Raw genomic sequence first — 24,230 nt, forward strand, 5'->3', positions numbered from 1 at the left:
GGGGCTGCTTGAATTTGCTTTTTTTAAGAAACCCCTTTAGGAATTTTTCTCCCCAAATGACCCCAAACCAAGACAAACGGGGCTTGGGAAGGTTCTGGAAGGTCAGAGCTGCCTCTGCCCCCTGCAGCTGGAAATAAAGATTGGAAAATCCCGATCCCAGTTTGGGGTCCCTGTTTGAAAATCCCAAAATCCCAATCCTAGTTTGAAAATCCCAAAATCCCAATCCCAGTTTGGGGTCTCCATTTGAAAATCCCAATCCCTGTTTAAAATCCCAATTCCAGTTTGGGGTTTGTGTTTAAAATCCCAAAATCCCAATCCCAGTTTGGGATTTCTGTTTGAAAATCCCAATCCCTGTTTAAAATCCCAATTCCGGTTTTGGGGTCTGTGTTTGAAATCCCAATCCCAGTTTGGGGTCCCTGTTTGAAAATCCCAATCCCTGGTTGGGGTCCCTGTTTGAAAATCCCAATCCCTGGTTGGGGTGCCCAGTTGAAAATCCCAAAATCCCAATTCCAGTTTGGGGTCCCTGTTTGAAAATCCCAAAATCCCAATCCCTGTTTGAAAATCCCAAAATCCCAATTCCTGTTTGGGGGTCCCCGTTTGAAAATCCCAATCCCAGTTTGGGGTTCCCCGTTTGAAAATTCCAGTTTGGGGTCCCTGTTTGAAAATCCCAAAATCCCAATCCCTGTTTGAAAATCCCAATCCCAGTTTTGGGGTCTGTGTTTAAAATCCCAAAATCTCAATCCCATTTTGGGGTTTCTGTTTGAAAATCCCAAAATCCCAATCCTGGTGTTGGGGTCCCTGTTTGAAATCCCAATCCCTCTTTGGAGTTCCCCGTTTGAAAATCCCAAAATCCGTGTTTGAAAATCCCGGTCCTTGTTTGGGGTTCCAGATTGAAAATCTCAATCCCTGTTTAAAATCCCAATTCCAGTTTGAAAATCCCAAAATCCCAATCCCAGTTTGGGGTCCCCATTTGAAAATCCCAATCTCTGTTTGGGGTCCCTGTTTAAAAATCCCAATCCTTGTTTAAAATCCCAATCCCTGGTTGGGGTCCCCAGTTGAAAATCCCAAAATCCCAATTCCAGTTTGGGGTCCCTGTTTGAAAATCCCAAAATCCCATTCCCAGTCTGAAAATCCCAATCCCTGTTTGGGGGTCCTTGTTTGAAAATCCCAATCCCTGGTTGGGGGTCCTTGTTTGAAAATCTCAATGCCTTTTTGGGGTCCCTGTTATCCCAAAATCCCAATCCTGGTGTTGGGGTCCCTGTTTGAAATCCCAATCCCAGTTTGGGGTCCCCCGTTTGAAAATCCCAAAATCCTTGTTTGAAAATCCCAGTCCTTGTTTGGGGTCCCCATTTGAAAATCCCAATCCCTGTTTAAAATCCCAATTCCAGTTTGGGGTCCCTGTTTAAAAATCCCAAAATCCCAATCCCTTGTTTGAAAATCCCAATCCTGGTATTGGGGTCCCTGTTACCCCAATATCCCAATCCCTGGTTGGGGTCCCCAATTGAAAATCCCAAAATCCCAATCCCAGTCTGAAAATCCCAATCCCTGTTTAAAATCTCAATCCCATTTTGGGGTTCCTGTTTAAAAATCCCAAAATCCCAATCCTGGTGTTGGGGTCCTTGTTTGAAATCCCAATCCCAGTTTGGGGTTCCCCGTTTGAAAATCCCAATTCCCTTTTGGGGTCCCCATTTCAAAATCCCAAAATCCCAATCCCAGTCTGAAAATCCCAATTCCCTTTTGGGGTCCCAGTTTGAAAATCCCAATCCCAGTTTGGGGTCCGTGTTTAAAATCCCAAAATCTCAATCCCATTTTGGGATTTCTGTTTGAAAATCCCAAAATCCCAATCCCAGTTTGAAAATCCCAATTCCCATTTGGGGTCCCAGATTGAAAATCCCAATCCCTGTTTAAAATCCCAATTCCTGTTTGGGGGTCCTTGTTTGAAAATCCCAATTCCCTTTTGGGGTCCCAGTTTGAAAATCCCAATCCCTGTTTAAAATCCCAATCCCTTTTTGGGGTCCCTGTTTAAAATCCCAAAATCCCAATCCCAGTATTGGGGTCCCCCATCCCCTTTCAGGTCGTTCCCTAAATTGGGCTCAAAATTCCAGGATTTGGGGTCGGTCCCGGTGGGTTTTGGGGCTCAGGGTTCAAGGGTCTCCCCCCAAATTCAGGGGGGGATTTTTTGGGGATTTTTTTGGGGTTTGATTGGGAAAATCACCCTGAGGGAAAGGGCTGGGGGGAAATTTGGGATGGAGATTTTGGGGTGCTCGGGGAAGTTTGGGGACGAGCTCAGGGAGATCTCGGGGTTCTGAGAGAAATCTTGGGGTTCTGGGGGAGATTCTGGGGAAGAGCTCAGGGAATGGGGAGATTTGGGGGTATAGGAGGAATCTTGGGGTTCTGGGGGAAAATTCGGGGTGCAGGAGGAGATCTTGGGGCGCAGGGGGAACTCTGAGGGTTCTGGGGTGAATCTCGGGGTTCTGGGAGGGAACTCGGGGTTTTGGGGTCACTCTCGGGGCTCTGGGGTCACTCTGGGGTCACTCTCGGGTTCTGGGGTCACTCTCGGGGCCCTGCGGTGACTCTTGGTGTTTTGGGGACACTCTCGGGGTTTTGGGGTCACTCTGGGGTCACTCTTGGGGTTTTGGGGTCACTCTCGGGGCTCTGGGGTCACTCTGGGGTCACTCTTGGGGTTCTGGGGTCACTCTCGGGGCCCTGCGGTGACTCTTGGTGTTTTGGGGACACTCTCGGGGTTTTGGGGTCACTCTGGGGTCACTCTCAGGGTTTTGGGGTCACTCTCGGGGCCCCGCGGTGACTCTGGGGTCACTCTCGGGGTTCTGGGGTCACTCTCGGGGCCCTGCGGTGACTCTTGGTGTTTTGGGGACACTCTCGGGGTTTTGGGGTCACTCTGGGGTGACTCCTGGGGCTCCGGGAGCACTCTCGGGGTCACTCAGGGTCCCTCAGGGGTCAGGCACTCTTGGGGTCACCGTGGGGTCCCTTGGGGCTCAGGCCATCTCGGGGTCCCTCTTGGGGTCACTCAGAGTCCCTCAGGGGATACCATGGGGTCCCTCAGGGGTCACTCTCAGGGTCACTCTCAGGGTCACTATGGGGTCACTCTGGGGTCCCTCTCAGGGTCTCCATGGGGTCCCTCAGGGCTCAGGCCACTTTTGGGGTCACAGTGTCACTCCAGGGTCACTCAGGGTCCCTCGGGGGTCACTGTGGGGTCCCTTGGGGGCTCAGGCCACTCTCAGGGTCACTCTTGGGTCACTCTCAGGGTCTCAGCCACTCACTGTGGGGTCACCATGGGGTCCCTCCAGAGTCACTTTGGGGTCACTCAGGGGTCACCATGGGGTCACTCTTGGGGTCCCTCAGGGTCTCAGCCACTCACTGTGGGGTCACTCTTGGGGTCCCTGTGGGGTCACCATGGGGTCCCTCAGGGGGTCACTCAGGGTCCATCAGGGTCACTGTGGGGTCACTCAGGGTCACTATGGGGTCCCTGTAGGGTCACTCTTGGGGTCCCTCTGGGGTCCCTATGGGGTCACCATGGGGTCTCTCAGGGGGTCACTGTGGGGTCACCATGGGGTCCCTTGGGGGTCACTCTTGGGGTCCCTCAGGGTCTCAGCCACTCACTATGGGGTCACTATGGGGTCACTCTTGGGGTCCCTCCGGGGTCACTGTGGGGCCCCTCAGGGGTCCCCCTGGGGGTCTCAGCCACTCGCGCGCGGCTCAGTAGAAACCATTGAGTTTATTTGCAGTCACAATGCTTACACTGTTTGCAGCAAACACCCCGACATCAACCAGCATCTGCTCACGCGGGAAAGGACCCAACACACACCAGGGCGGCACGGGAACCGACAGCAACCCAACCAAAGGAAATGAAAATCGGAAAAAAACAAACCCAAAACAAAAAAAAAGAGAGAAAAAAAATAAACAACAAAAAAGAAACAAAGCAAAAAAAAGAAACAAAAAAAAGAAACAAAAAAAAACCAAAATAAAAAAAGAAACAAAATAAAAAAAAGAAAATAAAAAAAAGAAACAACAAAAAAAAGAAACAAAATAAAAAAAAAAAAAAAAAAAAAAAAAGAGGAAAAAATAAAATGATAATAGAGTGTCTGGGAAGAGAAACGGAAGCCCTCAAAGGCCCCGAGTGTTTTTGGGAGAGCTGAGCAAGAGGATGCACACGACTAGCAGCAACAATAGTGGGGTACACGGCCAAGGGGCTCCTGCCCTGGATCCCCCCCAAACACCCTCGGGGGGCTCTGCACGAGAAGCGGCCTCGCTGCTGCCAGGGGGCGCTCGGGGCTCCCCACGGGGAACCCCCGCCAGCCCCCGCTCCAGCCCGGCAAAATGGGGAAAAAGGGATGGAAAAGGGGAAAAGAGGGCCCTGGGAGGGGCTACTGCTACAGAGGGGACAGGAGGGACACCCACGAGCAAGCACGAACGGAGGGGTCACGTCATGGCTTCGAGTTCCCAAGAACGAGGGCGAGACGGGACCGGGAAATTGTGATTTTTGAAGGGGGGCTTAATAAGAAAAAATATACATTTGGAATTTTACAATGCCTCTTTTTTTTTTGGTGGTTTTTTTTATTATTATTATTATTATTTTTAATATTTTTTTGTTGGTTTTTTTAAATTATTATTTTTTTTTGTGTTGTTTGAGTTTTTGCTTCTCTCTACAGCTCGTCTCACTAAATAGATCTCTGCACTTTCACACAGCCACCCCCTCGCCCAGTAAAGCTTCAGGCCACGCTTTCCTCACTCGCATTCACAACCCTCACACCAGCACTGGGTGCACCAGGACTCTGTAAAAATTTCAATCACACTTTGTTTTTTTTTTTTTTTTTTTTTATCTTTTTGTCTTTTTTTTTTATCATCATTTTAGGGTTTTTGTGTGTGTTTTTTTTTTTTTTTTTTTTTTGCAGTTTTTTTCTCGTGTTTTTTTTTTTTTTCAATCTTGTTTTTCTGAAACTCAATATAAACCTTGCTCCAAAATGTTATGAAAAAATGTACATGTTTTTTTTTTTTTTTTTTTTTTTTTTTGTTGTTTTTATACAAGGCAGGCTTTTCGCAGCGGAGCGCCGCCGGTTCCACATTCCGGCCAGGGAAGGAAAAAGAGAGACACAGACACCTTGGAATTCCTGCACCTGGATTCTGCCCTTCCCACGGGAAAACACCTGCCCAGGTGAGCTCCACCTGCTGCTCGCTCCTCCCGGGGCCCTGGCACCGCGCGGGGCCGGGCTCAGCTCGCCAGCTGTCAGCTCATCATGTCGTTGCTGTTGACGCCGTAGCTCGAGTTCTTCATGGAGTCGTTGACCTCCCTCCGGAACGCCGACAGGTTCTGGGTGAACCTGGGGGACAGGCCAGAGCACGTTCCGGCGTTCCGTGATCCCAGCGTTCCATCATTCTATCACATTCCACCATTTCCATGGTTCCATGATTCCAGCATTCCTTCATATCAGCGTTCCATCATTCCAGCGTTCCACCAGTCCATCACATTCCACCATTCCATGATTCCAGCATTCCATCACATTCCATCATTCCATCATTCCACTACTCCATCATTCCATCAGCATTCCAGGATTCCAGCATTCCATCACATTCCATCATCACTCCATCATTCCACGATTCCAGCATTCCATCATTTCACCATTCCATTATTCTACCATTCCATGGCTCCATAATTCCACCATTCTATCATTCCAGCATTCCGTGATTCCACCATTCCATGACTCCACCATTCCATGATTCCACCATTTCCATCATTCTATCACATTCCACCATTCCATGGTTCCATGATTCCAGCATTCCTTCATTTCAGCATTCCATCATTCCATCATTCCAGTGTTCCACCATTCCATCACATTCCACCATTCCACCACTCCATGATTCCAGCATTCCATCACATTCCATCATTCCAGCACATTCCATCATTCCAGCATTCCATCATTCCATGATTCCATCATTCCACTACTGCATGATTCCATGATTCCAGCATTCCATCACATTCCACCATTCCATCATTCCACGATTCCACCATTCCAGCGTTCCACCATTCCATCATTCGACCATTCCATCACCCCAGCATTCCATGATTCCAGGATTATAGCATTCCAGCACATTCCACCATTCCATGGTTCCATGATTCCACCATTCCATCACTCCACCATTCCATCACTCCATCATTCCAGCATTGCGTGGCTCCATGATTCCACCATTCCATCATTCCATGATTTCATGGCTCCACCATTCCACCATTCCATCATTCCATCACATTCCACCATTCCATGGCTCCATGATTCCACCATTGCATCATTCTACCACTCCGTCATTCCATGATTCCGTCACTCCAGCATTACACCATTCTATCATTCCATCATTCCATCACTCCATGATTCCACCATTCCATGATTCCAGCACTCCATCACTCTCTCATTCATTCCACCGCTCCATCATTCCACGATTTCCCCACTCCACCATGGGACAGTGGGAAATACCCATGGGTAATTTAGGATCCCTGCCAACCCAAATCATTCCACGATTCCAACCATGAAGGAATCTTTCCATGGGAAGTTTCCCACAGGAATGGGATATTGGGAAGGAATTCCCAGAGGAAAATCTCTGGTTCCTCCATCCCTGGAAGTGTCCTAGATCAGGTTGGATCCCCTGGGATGGTGGGAAATACCTGTGGATATTCGGGATCCCTCCTCCCAGCCCAAGCCCATCCCATCCCAGGGAACGCTGTTCCTATTTCCGTTCCTGTTCCCAATCCCGCTCCCGTTCCCATTCCCGATCCCGATCCCGCTCCCGTTCCCATTCCCGTTCCCGAATCCGCTCCCGCTCCCACCTGTCGCGGTTCTTGGTGAGCAGGTTGCGCTCGATGCCCTCCATGAGGTTCTCGAAGCACAGGTGCATGGCCTGCTGCTTCTCCGGGGGCTGGCTGTTCACGATGCTGTTCCTCAGGTCCGAGAAGTACTGCGGAGGCAGGACAGCCAGGGGTCAATCCCCATGGCATCGGGATTTGGGATCGCCACAGCCCCCTCGGGGCGCTGGGAATGAGGAGGGAGCATCCCAAAGTATGAGGGTGGAGGTGCATTGATCAGCTCCAAGGACCATCCTGGCCATGGATCATTCCAAGGATCATCCCGGCCATGGGATCATCCCAAGGATCATCCTGGCCATGGGATCATCCTGGCCATGGGATCATCCCAAGGATCATCCTGGCCATGGATCATTCCAAGGAGCTCTCCTGGCCATGGGATCATCACAAGGGTTATCCCGGCCATGGGATCACTCCAAGGATCATCCTGGCCATGGGATCACTCCAAGGATCATCCTGGCCATGGGATCATCCCAGGGACCATCCCGGCCATGGGATCATCTCAAGGAGCTTTCCTGGCCACAGGATCATTCCAAGAATCATCCTGGCCATGGGATCACTCCAACGAGATTTCCTGGCCATGGGATCATCTCAAAGATCATCCCGGCCATGGGATCATCCCAAGGACCATCCTGGCCATGGGGATCATTCCAAAGAGCTCTCCTGGCCATGGGATCATCCCAAGGATCATCCTGGCTGTGGATTATTCCAAAGAGCTCTCCTGGCCATGGGATCATCCCAAGGATTTTCTGGCAATGTTCTCCTCCCTCATCCAAGCCTTTTCCAGCTGGGATGGATCCCTCACCTTCTCGTTGAGCAGGATGAGGCCGAGCAGGGGCCGGGACATGGACCACTGGTTCCGGCAGTCCTCGAAGATGATGATGTTCAGCACCGTCGAGAGCATCTGGCACGGGGAGCCAAGGGTTAAAGGCGGCCCCTGCATCCCATCCCGTGGATCCCAAATCCCATCCCAATCCCATGGGTCCTATGTATCCCATGGATTACACCCCAATCCCATGGATCCCATGGAGCTCATGGATCCCATCCCATAGATCTTCATGGATCCCAATGCCATGGATCCTATCCCATGGATCTTCATGGATCCCATCCCAATCCCATGGATCCCATGGAGCTCATGGATCCCATCCCATGGATCTTCATGGATCCCAATGCCATGGATCCCATCCCATCCCAATCCCATGGATCCCATCTGAATCCTGTGGATCCCATGGATCCCATCCCAATCCTGTGGATCCTGTGGATCTCATGAATCCCATCCCACTCCCATGGATCCCATCCCACTCCCATGGATCCCATCCCAATTCCATGGATCCCATCCCAATCCCATGGATCCCACTCCCATGGATCCCATCCCACTCCCATGGATCCCATCCCAATTCCATGGATCCCATCCCAATTCCATGGATCCCATCCCAATCCCATGGATCCCATCCCACGGATCCCACCCCGATACCATGGAATGGGATCCATGGGATTGCAATGGGATCCCACGGATCTCACGGATCCCACCCCAAATCCCATTCCACCCCATCCCATGGATCCCAATCCCATCCCAAACCCCACCCCAGCTCCCTCCTCTCTCTGGGATTTGGGAATCTCCTGGAATGCTCCTGGACACTCAAGGTTCTGCAGCTTTGAGCCAACGAATCCCGGTGGGTTTTGGGGCTCCTCTGTTGTTTTTTGGGCTCTCCAGGTGTTTTTCGGAGCCCCCAGGTGAATTTTGGAGCCCACAGGGGAATTTTGACCTCCTCAGTTGTTTTTTGGTGTCCTCATGTTATTTTTTGGCCTCCTCAGGTGTTCTTCTGAGGGCCCCAGGTGCATTTTGGAGTCCCCAGGTGAATTTTGGCCTCCCCAGCTGTTTTTTGGTGTTCCCAGGTATATTTTGGACTCCCCCAGGTATTTTTTAGGCTCTCCAGGTGTTTTTCAGAGCCCCCCAGGTATATTTTGGAACCCCCAGGTGTATTTTGGAACCCCCAGGTGTATTTTGGACCCCCCCAGGTATTTTTTGGGCTCTCCAGGTGCATTTCAGAGCCCCCAGGTGCATTCTGGAGCCCCCCAGGGGAATTTTGGGTCTCTCCAGTTGTTTTTTGGTGTCCCCAGGTTATTTTTTGGCCTTCTCAGGTGTATTTTGGAGCCCCCAGGTACATTTTGGAGCCCCCAGGTGTTTTTCGGAGCCCCCAGGTGTATTTTGAAGCCCCCAGGTACATTTCTGGAGCCCCCAGGTGTATTTCGGAGCCCCCAGGTCTATTTTTGAGCCCCCAGGTGCATTTTGCCCCCCCAGGTGTACTTTTGCCCCCCCTCCAGGTGTATTTTGGAGCCCCCAGTTGTTTTTGGAGCCCCTCAGGTGAATTTTGGCCTCTCCAGTTGTTTTTGGAGCCCCCAGGTGCATTTTTGTCCCCACAAGTGCATTTCCCCCAGGTGCATTTTCCCCCAGGTGCATTTTAACCCCCCCAGGTGCATTTTTACTCCCCCAGGTGCATTTTTCCCCACCCAGGTGCATTTTTCCCCTCCCAGGTGCATTTCCCCGTGCATTTTTTCCTCCCAGGTGCATTTTTGCCCCCAGGTGCATTTCCCCCCAAGTGCATTTTTCCCCCCCCAGGTGCATTTCCCCCCCCCCAGGTGCATTTTTACCCCCCCAGGTGCATTTTTACCCCACCCAGGTGCATTTCCCCCCCCCAGGTGCATTTTTACCCCACCCAGGTGCATTTTTCCCCTCCAGGTGTGCTGGGGCTGACCTGCTGGATCATCTCGGGGTGCTGCTGCATGATGTGCAGGAAGCGATCGCTCTCCTGGGCCAGAGGCGTCGATCTCTTCTTGGTGCTGCGCGAGAGCTGCTTGAACAGGTAGGTGACGATGTGGTCCAGGCAGGAGCAGCAGCCCGTGCACACCATGGTGTCTGCGGGGACGGGGGGAAAAAAATGAGAGTTTGGGGGGAAAAACGGGGTTTGGGGGAAAAAATGGGGGTTTGGGGGGGAAAGAATGGGGTGGGGAAAAAGCGAGGGTTTGGGGAAAAAAAAATGGGGGTTTAGGGAAAACAAAGAGGGTTTGGGGGAAAAATGGGGGTTTGGGGAAAAAGAGAGGGTTTGGGGGGAAAAATGGGGGTTTGGGGGAAAAAAGGTGGGGGTTTTGGGGGAAAAGTTGGGAAGAAAATTGGGAAAAATGGGGGGTAAGGGGAGAAAATAGGAGTTTGGGGGGAAAAACTGGGGGTTTGGGGGAAAATGGGGGTTTGGGGGGAAAAATGGGGGTTTGGGAAGGGAATATGAGGGAAAATTGGGAAAAATGGGGGTTTGGGGAAAAAAAAAGGGGGTTTGGGAAGGGAAAATGGGGGTTAAATGGGGAAAAAAATGGGGTTATGGGGAATGTGGGATTTGATGGGAAAAAAGAGGGTTTTGGGAAAAAAGGGAAAAACCACAGACTTTGGGGGGAAAAACTGGGGGTTTGGGGGAAAAAATGGGGGTTTTGGGGGGAATATGGGAAAAAATTGGGAAAAATGGGGGTTCAGGGGAAAAAATAAGAGTTTGGGGGGAAAAATGGGGGTTTAGGAAGGGAAAGTGGGGAAAATAGGAGGAAAAATGGGGTTTGGGGGAAAAAACAGGGGTTTGGGGGAAAACCAGGGGTTTGGGGAAAAAATGGGGGTTTGGGAAGGGAAAATTGGGAAAAATTGGGAAAAATGGGAGAAAAATAGGGTTAAAATGGGGATTTGGATAGAAAAAAAGAGGGTTTTTGGAGAAAAAACCACAACTTTGGGGGAAAAAATGGGGGTTTGGGGGAAAAAAAAAAAAGGGGGTCTGGGAAGGGAAAATGGGGAAAAATAGGAGGAAAAATGGGGTTTGGGGGAAAAAATGGGGTTTGGGAAGGGAAAATGGGGAAAAATAGGAAAGGGGTTTAGGGGAAAAAATGGGGTTTGGGGGGAAAATGGGGGGTTTGGGAAGGGAAAATGGGGAAAAAATTGGGGAAAAATGGGGAAAAAATGGGAGTTTGGGAGGGAAATGGAAAAATGGGGAAAGAGGGGGTTTTGGAGGAAAATAAAGTGGAAGTGTCCAAGGCCAGGTTGGGCTAATTTGGGATTGTCCCTGGGATTGGGGCTGAAATCCTCTCCAACCCAAACCATCCCGCCTCCCCAGCTGTTTCTTGGTGTTCCCAGGTATACTTTTTGGACTCCCCAGGTATTTTTGTAGGCTCTCCAGGTGTTTTTCAGAGCTCCCCAGGTATTTTGGAACCCCAGGTGTATTTTGGAAAACCCCCAGGTGTATTTTGGACCCCCCAGGTATTTTTTGGGCCTCCAGGTGCATTTCAGAGCCCCCAGGTGTACTCCTGAGCCCCCAGGGAATTTTGGGTCTCTCCATGTTTTTTGGTGTCCCCAGGCTTTTTTGGCCTCTCAGGTATTTTGGAGCCCCAGGTATACTTGGAGCCCCCAGGTGTTTTTCTTTTCGAGCCCCCAGGTGTATTTTGAAGCCCCCAGGTACATTTTCCTGGAGCCCCCAGGTGTATTTCTCGAGCCCCCAGGTCTATTTCTTTTTGAGCCCCCAGGTGCATTTTGCCCCCCAGGTGTACTTTGCCCCCTCCAGGGTATATTTTGGAGCCCCCAACCTAGTTGTTTTGGAGCCCCTCAGGTGGCTTGGGGCCTCTCCAGTTGGTTTTGGTGGGGCTAGGTGCATTTTGTGTCTTGTCCCATTGGGGTGCATTTTCCCCCAGGTGCATTTTCCCCAGGTGCATTTTTACCCCCCAGGTGCATTTACTCCCTCCCAGGTGCATTTTTACCTCATACTAAGGTGCATTTTTCCCCTCCCAAGGTGCATTTCCCCAGGTGCATTTTTCCTCCCAGGTGCATTTTGCCCCTCCCAGGTGCATTTCCCCAAATTGCATTTTCCCCAAAGGTGCATTTTCCCCCAGGTGCATTTTTACCCCAGGGTGCATTTTTACCCCACCCAGGTGCATTTCCCCCAGGTGCATTTTACCCCACCTAGGTGCATTTTCCTCCAGGTGGCTGGGGCTGACCTGCTGGATCATCTCGGGGTGCTGCTGCATGATGTGCAGGAAGCGACCCTCTCCTGGGCCAGAGGCGTCGTCTCTCTTCTTGGTGCTGCTAGAGCTGCTTGAACAGGTAGGTGACTTGATGTGGTCCAGGCAGGAGGCAGCAGCCCGTGCACACCATGGTGTCTTGGGGGAAGGGGGAAAAAATGAGAGTTTGGGGGAAAACGGGGGTTTGGGGGAAAAAATTGGGGTTTGGGGGAAAAAATGGGGGTTTGGGGGAAAAAACCAGGGGTTTGGGGGAAAAAAATTGAGGTTTAGGGAAGGGAAAATGGGGAAAAATGGGGGAGAAATGGGGGGGAAAATGGGGGTTTGGGGGAAAAATGGGGTTTAGGGGAAAAAAGGGGGTTTGGGGGAAAAAAATTGGGGTTTGGGGGGAAAAGAATTGGGGGGTTTGGGGTTTGGTAAAAAAATGGAGGTTTGGGAAGGGAAAAATGGGGAAAAATGGGGAGAAATGGGGGGGGGAAAAGAAGTTGGGGGTTTGGTGGAAAGATGCGGGTTTTTAGGGGAAAAATGGGGGTTTGGGGGGAAAAAATGGGGTTTGGGGGAAAAATGAGGGTTTGGGGAAAATTCTGGGGGTTTGGGGAAAAAAGAGGGGGTTTGCTGGGGAAAAAGGTGGTGTTTGGGGGGAAAAACCGGGGGGTTTTGGGGAATAATGGGAAAAACTGGGAAAATGGGGGTTCAGGGAAAAAATAAGAGTTTGGGGAAAAACGTTGGAGGTTTTGGGGAAAAAATGGGGGCTTTTGGGGAAGGGAATATGGGGAAAAAATTTGGGAAAAATGGGGGTTCAGGGGAAAAATTGGGAGAGTTTGGGGGGAAAATGGGGGTTTAGGAAGGGAAAATGGGGAAAATAGGAGGAAAAATGGGGTTTAAGTGGAAAAAATGGGGGTTTTGGGAAGGGGGAAATGGGGAAAAATGGGAAAAATGGGAGAAAAGTAAGGTTAAAATGGGATTTTGGGATAGACAAAAAGAGGGTTTTTGGGGAAAAAACCACAACTTTGGGGGGAAAAAATGGGGGTTTGGGGAAAAAAAAAAGGGGGGTCTGGGAAGGGAAAATGGGGAAAAATAGGAGGAAAAATGGGGTTTAGGGGAAAAAATGGGGTTTAGGGGAAAAAATGGGGGTTTGGGGGAAAAATGGGGGTTTGGGGGAAAAATGGGGGTTTGGGAAGGGAAAAATGGGGAAAAATTGGGGAAAAATGGGGAAAAAATGGAGTTTGGGAGGGAAATGGAAAAAATGGGGAAAGAGGGGTTTCCTGGAGGGAAAATAAAGTGGGAAGTGGCCAAGGCCAGGTTGGGCTAATCTGGGATAAGACCCACTGAGATAGGGGCACAATCCTTCTCAACCCAAAACATCCTAGGGAAATTCCAAAAATTTCCCAGAACCGTTAATTGTATGAGATCGATTGAAGGGAACATAACTGCTGCAAATTCTCCAGATCCCCACATGGAAAATTCCAAATCCTCACATGGAAAATTCCAAATCCCCACACGGAAATCCCCACGTGGAAAATTCCAAATCCCCACGATGGAAAAATTCCAAATCTCCACGTGGAAAACTCCAAATCCCCACACGGAAATCCCCACGTGGAAAATTCCAAACAAAAAATCCCATGGAAAATTCCAACCCTATTTTTGAAAATTCCCCACATGGAAAATTCCAAACCCCCACATGGAAAGTGGGGTTTTTTAACCCCGATTTATTTACAAATCCCAGGAAAACTGCACCCCAATCCCAGGAGCAGCAGGGGGGAGCCGCAGGCGTTACCCAGCGCGGTGAGGCCCTCGGAGATGGAGGACAGGATGTACATGATGACGTGGGGCTCCAGGCTGGCAATGAAGTTCATGTGGTCCTGGGTGAGCACTTCCAGCAGGGAATAGTAGGATTGGCTGAGCTTGGGATAATCCTGCAGGAAAAAATCGCCTTGGTTTTGCTGGAAGCATCAAGTTCCCAAATCCAGCCTGCCATGAATCAGCTGGGATGAGCGGGTGGATCTCCTGGGAAGAACTGAGCAAGGATTCTCTCTCCCAGAAAATTCGTATTCCAAGAGATTTCCCATTTTCCTTCCCCTCTCCCATTCCACCATTTCCCATTTTCCTTCCCCTCTCCCATTCCAACATTTCCCATTTTCCTTCTCTCCCCATTCCAACATTTCCCATTTTCCTTTCTCTCTCCCATTCCAACATTTCCCATTTTCCTTTCCCTCTCCCATTCCAACATTTCCCATTTTCCTTTTCTCTCCCATTCCAACATTTCCCATTTTCCTTCCCTCTCCCATTCCAACATTTCCCATTTTCCTTCCCCTCTCCCATTCCAACATTTCCCATTTTTCCCTTCTCTCTCCCCATTCCAACATTTCCCATTTTCCTTCTCTCCCATTCCAACATTTCCCATTTTCCTTCTCTCTCCCATTCCAACATCTCCCATTTTCCTTTTCTCTCCCATTCCAACATTCCCCATTTTCCTTCTTTCCCATTCTATTCCATGCTCCCAACGCTGCTCTATCCAATCATTTTCCCCACTTTTTATTTTCCCCAGGGAAAATCTGGGAATTGTGATGGGATTTCAAATCCATTCCAACCCAAACCATTTCATGACTCATAAATTCCAAACTGGATGGGATTTCAAACCCCCTCCCACCCAGAATTTGGGAACTGGGATGGGATTTCAAACTCCAAATCTGGGAATTGGGATGGGATTTCAAACTCCAAACCTGGGAATTGTGATGGGATTTCAAATCCATTCCAACCCGAACCATTCCATGATCCTTTAAATTCCAAACTGGACGGGATTTAAAACCCATTCCCACCCAAAATTCTGGGAATTGGGATGGGATTCCAAATCCATTCCAACCCAAAATCTGGGAATTGTGATGAGATTTAAAACCCCTTCCCAACCAAAATTTGGGAATTGTGATGGGATTTCAAACCCATTCCCACCCAAAGTCTGGGAATTAGGATGGGATTTCCTACCCAATGTCGGGGAATTGTGATGAGATTTCAAACCCAAAATCTGGGATTTGTGATGGGATTTCAAACCCGTTCCCACCCAGAATTTGGGAATTGTGATGGGATTTCCCACCCAAAATCTGGGAATTGTGATGGGATTTCAAACCCTTTCCCACCCAAAATTTGGGAATTGGGATGGGATTTCAAACCCCTTCCCACCCAAAATCTGGGAATTCTGTGCTTCTTCTCCCACCCTCACCCACAGGGAGTGGGAATGGATGAGATTTAAAATCCATTGCGACCCAAAATCTGGGAACTGTGATGGGATTTCAAACCCATTCCCACCCAGAACTTGGGAATTGTGATGGGATTTCCCACCCAAAATCTGGGAATTGTGATGGGATTCAAAATCCATTCCCACCTGGAATTTGGGAATTGTGATGGGATTTCCCACCCAAAATCTGGGATTTGTGATGGGATTCAAAACCCACTCCCACCCAAAATGCAGGGAATTCTTCCTGTGCTTCACCCAGAGCCCGGTGCCCATTCCCTTCATCCCTCCTTCCTCTCCTGCAGCTTTTCCTGGGATGGAACTGGAACTCCCAGGGATGGAACTGGAATTCCCAGGGATGGAACTGGAATTCCCAGGACAGAACTGGAACTCCCAGGACGGAACTGGAATTCCCAGGGATGGAACTGGAATTCCCAGGATGGAACTGGAATTCCCAGGGATGGAACTGGAACTCCCAGGACGGAACTGGAATTCCCAGGATGGAACTGGAACTCCCAGGACAGAACTGGAATTCCCGGGGATGGAACTGGAATTCCCAGGGATGGAACTGGAGTTCCCGGGGATGGAACTGGAATTCCCAGGACGGAACTGGAACTCCCAGGACAGAACTGGAGTTCCCAGGGATGGAACTGGAATTCCTGGGGATGGAACTGGAATTCCCAGGGACTGAACTGGAACTCCCGGGGATGGAACTGGAACTCTCAGGACAGAACTGGAATTCCCAGGACGGAACTGGAACTCCCAGGACGGAACTGGAGTTCCCGGGCCGGCGTTCGGGGCCGTCTCACCAGCAGGTCGCTGTGGGGGATGGAGAGCAGCAGTTTGATGAAGGTCTGCAGGGCGTTGTCCAGCGCGTCGTCCCCGTAGAGCCGGAAGACGCCGAAGTTGACGTAGCTGCCGCTGAGCGCCGCCTTCAGCATGGAGAAGCAGATGGAGATTCCCTTCAGCTTCAGCGCGTACACCTGGTCCTTGGGCACCTCGCCCAGCGTCAGGATGCGATTCCCTGCGGGAATTCCGGCTCGGGATCACCACTCCCATCCCACCCCGGGGTTTCAAATCCACTGCAACCCGAAATCTGGGAATTCCAAACTGGGACGGGATTTCAAATCCATTCCCTTTCCTTTCAGCTTCAGTGCCTACACCTGGTCCTTGGGCACCTCGCCCAGCGTCAGGATGCGATTCCCTACGGGAATTCCGGCTCGGGATCACCACTCCCATCCCGCCCCGGATCAAATCAAACTTGGAATCAAATCCATTCCAGCTCAAACTGATCCCTTGAATTCCAAACTGGATGGGATTCCAAATCCATTCCAACCCAAGCCATGCCACGATCCCTTGAATTCCAAACTGGATGGGATTTCAAATCCACTCCAACCCAAAACTGGGGAATTGGGATGGCATTTAAATTCCATTCCAATCCATTATCTGGGAATGGAGATGGGATTTCAAATCCATTCCAACCCAATCCATTCCATTCCCTTCATCTTCAGCATTTACACCGGTCCTTGGGCACCTTGTCAGGATGCGATTCCCTGCAGGAATTCCATCTTGGGATCACCACTCCCATCCTGCCCCGAGGTTTCAAATCCATTCCAACCCAAACCATTCCATGATCCCTTGAATTCCAAACTGGATGGGATTCCAAATCCATTCCAACCCAAAACTGGGGAATTGGGATGGCATTTAAATCCCATTCCAAGTCAAAATCTGGGAATTGGGATGGGATTCCAAATCCATTCCAACTCAATCCATTCCATTCCCTTCAGCTTCAGCGCCTACACCTGGTCCTTGGGCACCTTGTCAGGATGCGATTCCCTGTGGGAATTCCATCTTGGGATCACCACTCCCATCCCGCCCCGAGGTTTCAAATCCATTCCAACCCAAAACTGGGGAATTGGGAGGGGATTTCAAACCCATTCCAATCCAAAATCTGGGAATTATTTATGTGGTTCCTTTCCAACCCAAACCCTTCCATCATCCAGGATGTTTCCAGGATTCATTCACGGATCAATCCAGGATATTTTCAGGATGAACTCAGGATTTTTCCAGGATAAGTCCAGGATTTTTCCAAGATGAATCCAGGATGTTTCCATAGATGAATCCACAATTTTTCCAGGATGCATCCAGGATGAATCCATGGATGAATCCAGGATTTTTCCAATATGAATCCAGGATTTATCCAAGATTAATCCAGGATGTTTCCAGGATGAATCCATGCATAATCCATGATTTTTTCAGGATGTTTTCATGACGAACCCAGGATTTTTCCAGGATAAATCCAGGATATTTCCATGGATGAATCCAGGATTTTTGCAGGATGAAACCAAAATTTTTCCATGGATGAATTCGGCATGTTTCCAGGATTTATCCATGGATTAATCCAGGATAAACCCAGGATATTTCCATGGATGAACCCAGGATTTTTCCAGGATGTTTCCAGGATGAATCCATGGATAAATCCATGATTTTTTCAGGACATTTTCAGGATGAACCCAGGATTTTTCCAGGATGAAACCAGGATGTTTCCATGGATGAATTCAGCATGTTTCCAGGATTTATCCATGGATGAATCCAGTATGATGCCAGGATTTATCCATGGATGAATCCAGGATGAAGCCAGGATATTTCCATGGATGCATCCATGATTTTTCCAGGATGTTTCCAGGATGAATGCAGGATTTTTCCATTGATGAAACCAGGATTTTTCCAGGATGAACCCAGGATGAATCCAGGATTTAGCTATGGATGAATCCATGATTTTTCCAGGATGCTTCCAAGATGAATCCATGGATGAATCCAGGATTTTTCCACGGATGAAACCAGGATTTATCCATGGATGAATCCAGGATGAATCCAGGATGCTTCCAGGATTTATCCATGGATGAGTCCAAGATGCTTCCAGGACTTCTCCAGGATAAATCCAGGATATTTCCATGGATGAATCCAGGATTTTTGCAGGATGAAACCAAAATTTTTCCATGGATGAATTCGGCATGTTTCCAGGATTTATCCATGGATGAATCCAGGATAAATCCAGGATGTTTCCAGGATGAACCCAGGACGTTTCCAGGATTTATCCATGGATGAATCCAGGATAAATCCAGGATATTTCCATGGATGAACCCAGGATAAATCCAGGATATTTCCACGGATGAACCCAGGACGTTTCCAGGATTTATCTGGGATTTTTCCCCGGCTGCAGCCCGGGCAGCTCCAGGATCCCTCACCGTAGGTCGTGATCATCTTGCTGGTCTCCCGGAAAAGCAGGATCCCGTTGGGAGAGGAGACATCGAACTGCAGCCGTTGGGACCTGCAGGAAAAACAGGGAATGCTCAGAGCCAGGGCTGGAGAGAGCCGGGAACGTTCTCCCGGAAAAGGGAAACCCCAGGGAGAGCTTCCAGCACATTCCAGGGCCTGGAGGAGCTCCGGGAGAGCTGCAGAGGGATTTGGGATAAGGGATGGGCACAGGATTGGAAAAGGGGGAGATTTGATGGGATTTTGGGAAGGAATTCCTGGCTGGGATGGAATTCCCAGAAATGCAGTGGATCCCTGGGAATGTCCAAGGAAAGGTGGGAAAAGGGAAGGATCCAAGGAAAACTTGAAGGGGCTCCAGGAGAGCTGGACAGGATTTGGGACAAATCCTCCGTCCCCAAATTTTGGGATAAAGGGATGGAGGGACAGGACACAGGGAATGGATTTAAACTGGGAAAGGGGAGATTTGAGGGGATTTTGGGAAGGGATTCCTGGCTGGGATGGAATTCCCAGAGGAGCTCGAGGCTGCCCCGGATCCCTGGAAGTGCCCAAGGAAAGGTTGGATCCCCCAGGGATTTAACAGGCTTTAAACCCCTTCTAAGGTGCAGAATTCCATGAAATCCTGGATTTTTGGGAATTTCCTACCTGTTATAAATGGGGTTTGTGAAGAAAAATGGGGATTTGGGGGGAAAAAATGGGGATTTGGGTGGCAACAACCACACCCAGAGAGCTGAAATCAGCTTTAAAGACCTTCCAAGGCTCAGAATTCCATGAAATGGCAGATTTTTGGGAATCTCCTACCTGTTATAAAAGGGATTTAGAAGGAAAAATGGGATTTGGGGGGAAAATTGGGGGGAAAAGGGGGATCTGATGGGGGGAAAACGGGGAAAACATGGAGATTTGGGGGAAAGAATGAGGATTTTGGGGGCAACGACCACACAGAAAGGGATGAAATAACTCCTCCCAAAGCTCAGAATTCCATGAAATCTCAGATTTTTGGGAATCTCCTACCTGTTATAAATGAGGATTTGGGGGGAAAATGGGGGAAAAATGGGGATTTGATGGGGGGGAAATGGGGGGAAAAATGGGGATTTGTGGGAAAAATGGGAATTTGGGGGAAAAACGTTGGTTTTGGGGGCAACAACCACACATGGAGGGATGAAATAACCCCTCCCAAGGCTCAGAATTCCACGAGATTCCAGGTTTTTGGGAATTTCCTCCCAGTTATAAATGGGGTTTATGAGGAAAAATGGGATTTGGGGGGAAAACGGGGGAAAAAAATGAGAAGTTTGGGGGCGACAACCACACAGAGAGGGATGAAATAACCCCTGCCAAGGCTCAGAATTCCATGAAATCTCAGATTTTTGGGAATCTCCTACCTGTTATAAATGGGGATTTGGGGGGAAATGGGGGAAAAAATGGGAATTTGGGGGGAAAAAAGGAAATTTTGGGGGAAAAACGTTGGTTTTGGGGGCAACGACCACACATGGAGGGATGAAATAACCCCTCCCAAAGCTCAGAATTCCATGAAATCTCGGATTTTTGGGAATCTCCTACCTGTTGTAAATGGGGTTTGTGAGGAAAAATGGGTTTTGGGAGTGCAAATGGGGATTTGGGGGAAAAAACGTTGGTTTTGGGGGCAACAACCACATAGGGAAAGAAGAAATAACTGCTGCCAAGGCTCAGAATTCCATGAGATCCCGGGTTTTTGGGAATTCCTACCTGTTGTGGACCAGCTCGGCCATGAGCTTGAGGACGGGCGTGGTGCAGGCGGGGTCGTGGTACCAGAGCTCGATGGCTCGCTGCAGGATGGGCATGTACGAGGGGTAACTGCCGCGGGAATTAAGGAATTCCCGCTTTTCCAGCCCAAAAAATTCCACGGGAATGGGATATGCCAGGAGTGCAGCAAGGCAGGGTGGGGTTTAGGGTCACATGAGGATGGGATTTGGGGTTTTTGGGGATTGTTCTTGGTGGTTTTTATCCTGGAAACATGGGGTGGGGTTGCCAGCACTGGGATTTGCCTAGAGGGTTCCTGGGGTTCTGGGATGGTTGGGGATCAAGGGTTGGGATTGGGATCGGGGTTTGGGATCAGGTTGGTAGGTCAGGGTCCAGGGGTGGGATCACGGATTTTGGGATCCCAGGATCAGGATTGGGGATCAGGGTTTGGGATCAGGACTGGGATAATTTTAGGATTGGGGTGGTCTCTTTATTGGATCCAGATTGGGTGATGAGATTTTATTGGGTAGTTTTTTGTATCAATTTATAATTTTTATTTAATATTGTAATGTATATTATTGATTTGATTTTTGGTATCAATTTAGATCAGTAACTGTCTTTAGGATGAATGGATCCAGATCTCTAATCAGGATTTGGGGATAAGTCAGATTAGCATTGGGATTGGGATCAGGATCGGATTTAGGATCAACATCAGGTTGGGATCAAGTTGGGATCAGGATCGTTGGGATCTCATAAGGATGAATCAGGACTGGGAGTCAGGATTTGGGATCAGGATATCAGGAGTTTTAGGATGGTGAATCCAGGATTTATCCGTGATGCACCAGGATGTTTCCAGGATTTGTCCATGGATTAATCCAGATATTTTCAGGATGAACTCAGATTTTTCCTGCATAAATCCAGATTTTTCCAAGATGAATCCGATTTTTTCCAGGATGTTTCCAGATGAATCCTGATCAATCCTATTTTTTCAGGATGTTTTCATATGAACCCGATTTTCCGGTGATGAAACCAGATGTTTCCTGGATGAATTCAGCATGTTTCCAGATTTATCCATGGATGAATCCGTATCCAGCTTCTCCGAATGCATCCAGATATTTCCATATTTCCGCTTATTTAAATCCAGATTTTTGCAGGATGAAACCAAAATTTTTCCATGGATGAATTGGCATGTTTCCAGACTATTCCATGGATGAATCCAGAAAGCACTATTTCCATGGATGCACTTTTTCCAGAATGTTTCCAGGATGAATCCAGGATTTTTCCATGGATGAAACCAGATTTTTCCAGGATGAACCCAGGATGAATCCAGATTTAGCTATGGATGATCCATATTTTTTCCAGGATGCTTTGATGATCCATGGATAATCATTTTCCCTTACTTCATATCTATAACTCTTTTTTCAGAGCTCCGACTTCTCCGTAAATCCAATTTTCTTTCTTTTTCACCATTTTCCATGGATGATCGCATGTTTCCAGGTTTTATCCATGGATGAATCCAGATAATCCAGGATGTTTCCAGATAACCCAGGACGCTTTCCAGGATTTATCCATGGATTAATCCAGGATAAACCAGGATATTTCCATGGATGAACCCAGGATAAATCCAGGATATTTCCACGGATGAACCCAGGACATTTCCAGGATTTATCCACGATTTCTCAGGATAAACCAGGATATTTCCCATGATGAACCCGACACATCCAGGATATTTCGCACCGATGAACCCAGACGTTTCAGGATTTGTCCAGTTGTGTATACTCCCGGCTAAAACCCGATATTTCCATGGATGAACCCGGGGATAAATCCAGGATATTTCCACGGATGAACTCAGGACGTTTCCAGGATTTATCTGGGATTTTTCCCCGGCTGCAACGTCGGCAGCTCCAGGATCCTCACGTAGTCGTCCATCTCGCTGTCTCCCGGGAAAAAGCAGGATCCCGTTGGGAGAGGAGACATCGAACTGCAGCGTTGGAACCTGCAGGAAAACGGGTAAGGCTCAGAGCCCAGGGCGGGAGAGAGCCGGAACGTTTTCCCTAAAAGGGAAACCCCGGGGAGAGCTTCCAGCTACTTCCAGGGCCTGGAGGAGCCCGGAGAGCTGCGGAGGGATTTGGGATAAGGGATGGGCACAGATTGGGAGAGGGTGATTGTGGGATTTTGGGAAGGAATTCCTGGCTGGGATGGAATTCCCAGAAATGCAGTGGTTCCCTGGGAATGTCCAAGGAAAGGTGGGAAAAGGAAGGTCCTAAGGAAAAACTTGAAGGGGCTCCAGGAGAGCTGGACAGGATTTGCGACAAATCCTCCGTCCGCCCAAATTTTGGGATAAAGGGATGGAGAGGGGACAGGACACAGGGAATGGATTTAAACGGGGAAAGGGAGATTTGAGGGGATTTTGGGAAGGGATTCCCGGCTGGGATGGAATTTCCAGAGGAGCTGAGGCTGCCCCCAGGATCCCTCGGAAGTCGCCCAAGGAAAGGTTGATCCCCCAGAGTTTACACAGGCTTTGAACCCCTTCTAAGGTGCACAATTTCATGAAATCCTACATTTTGGGAATTTCCTGCCCTGTTAATAAATGCCGGTTTTGTGAGAGAGAAAAATGGGGGGATTTGGGGAAAAGTGGGATTTGGGTGGTAACAACCACACCCAGAGAGCTGAAATCAGCTTTAAAGGACCTTCCAAGGCTCAGAATTCCATGAAATCGCTTGATTTTTTGGAATCTCCTACCTGTTACAGTAAAAAGGGATTTAGAAGGAAAAATGGGATTTGGGGAAAATTGGGGAAAAAGGGGGGATCTGATGGGGAAAACGGGAAAACATGGAGATTTGGGGGGGGAAAGAATATGAGGATTTTTGGGGGCAACAACCACACAGAGAGGGATGAAAATAACCCCGCCCAAAGCTCGGAATTCCATGAAATCCTGGATTTTTGGGAATCTCCTACCTGTTATAAATGGAAATTTGGGGGGAAAATGGGGGAAAAATGGGGATTTGATGGGGGGAAATGGGGGAAAATGGGGATTTGGGGAAAAAATGGGAATTTGGGGGGAAAAAATGTGAAATAACCCCTCCCAAAGCTCAGAATTCCATGAAATCTCAGATTTTTGGGAATCTCCTACCTGTTATAAATGGGGTTTGTGAGGAAAAATGGGTTTTGGGGGGAAAACGGGGGAAAAAATGAGAAGTTTGGGGGCGACAACCACACATGGAGGGATGAAATAGCCCTGCCAAGGCTCAGAATTCCATGAAATCTCAGGATTTTTTTTGGGAATCTCTACCTGTTATAAAAGGGGATTTGGGGGAAAAAAAGGAAATTTTGGGGGAAAAACGTTGGTTTTGGGGGCAACAACCACATAGGGAAAGAAGAAATAACCCCTGCCAAGGCTCAGAATTCCATGAAATCTCAGATTTTGGGAATCTCCTCCTACCTGTTATAAATGTGGGTTTGGGGAAAATGGGGAAAAATGGGGATTTGGGGGAAAAAATGCGCAAATAACCCCTCCCAAAAGCTCAGAATTCCATGAAATCCTGATTTTTTGGGAATCTCCTACCTGTTATAAATGCCAGGGTTTTGTGAGAAAAATGGGTTTTGGGGAGTGCAAATGGGATTTGGGGAAAAAACGTTGGTTTTGGGGGCAACAACCACATGGAGGGGATGAAATAACCCCTGCCAAGGCTCAGAATTCCATGAAATCTCAGATTTTTGGGAATCTCCTACCTGTTATAAATGGGGATTTGGGGGGAAAATGGGGGGAAAAAATGGGAATTTGGGGGGAAAAAAGGAAATTTTGGGGGAAAAACGTTGGTTTTGGGGGCAACGACCACACATGGAGGGATGAAATAACCCCTCCCAAAGCTCAGAATTCCATGAAATCTCGGATTTTTGGGAATCTCCTACCTGTTATAAATGGGGTTTGTGAGGAAAAATGGGTTTTGGGAGTGCAAATGGGGATTTGGGGGAAAAAACGTTGGTTTTGGGGGGCAACAACCACACAGGGAAAGAAGAAATAACCGCTGCCAAGGCTCAGAATTCCATGAGATCCCGGGTTTTTGGGAATTCCTACCTGTTGTGGACCAGCTCGGCCATGAG

At 48.8% G+C, this 24,230-nt stretch overlaps 1 protein-coding gene across 1 annotated transcript in view; it reads right to left on the minus strand.

The window, feature by feature from the left end:
• Positions 1–5,002: 5,002 nt before the first annotated feature.
• The window catches only part of XPO7 (exportin 7), a 63,626-nt gene continuing 44,398 nt past the window's right edge, over positions 5,003–24,230 (minus strand). The window contains 8 exon segments of the mRNA XM_030964242.1: positions 5,003–5,339; positions 6,836–6,963; positions 7,674–7,772; positions 9,625–9,785; positions 13,686–13,824; positions 15,947–16,161; positions 18,386–18,468; positions 20,133–20,240. Of these exon segments, the coding sequence (XP_030820102.1) occupies positions 5,246–5,339; positions 6,836–6,963; positions 7,674–7,772; positions 9,625–9,785; positions 13,686–13,824; positions 15,947–16,161; positions 18,386–18,468; positions 20,133–20,240 (1,027 nt within the window). The 3' untranslated portion in view covers positions 5,003–5,245.

The sequence above is a fragment of the Camarhynchus parvulus genome, chromosome 22 (genome assembly GCF_901933205.1).
Source record: "Camarhynchus parvulus chromosome 22, STF_HiC, whole genome shotgun sequence".
NCBI lineage: Eukaryota > Metazoa > Chordata > Aves > Passeriformes > Thraupidae > Camarhynchus > Camarhynchus parvulus.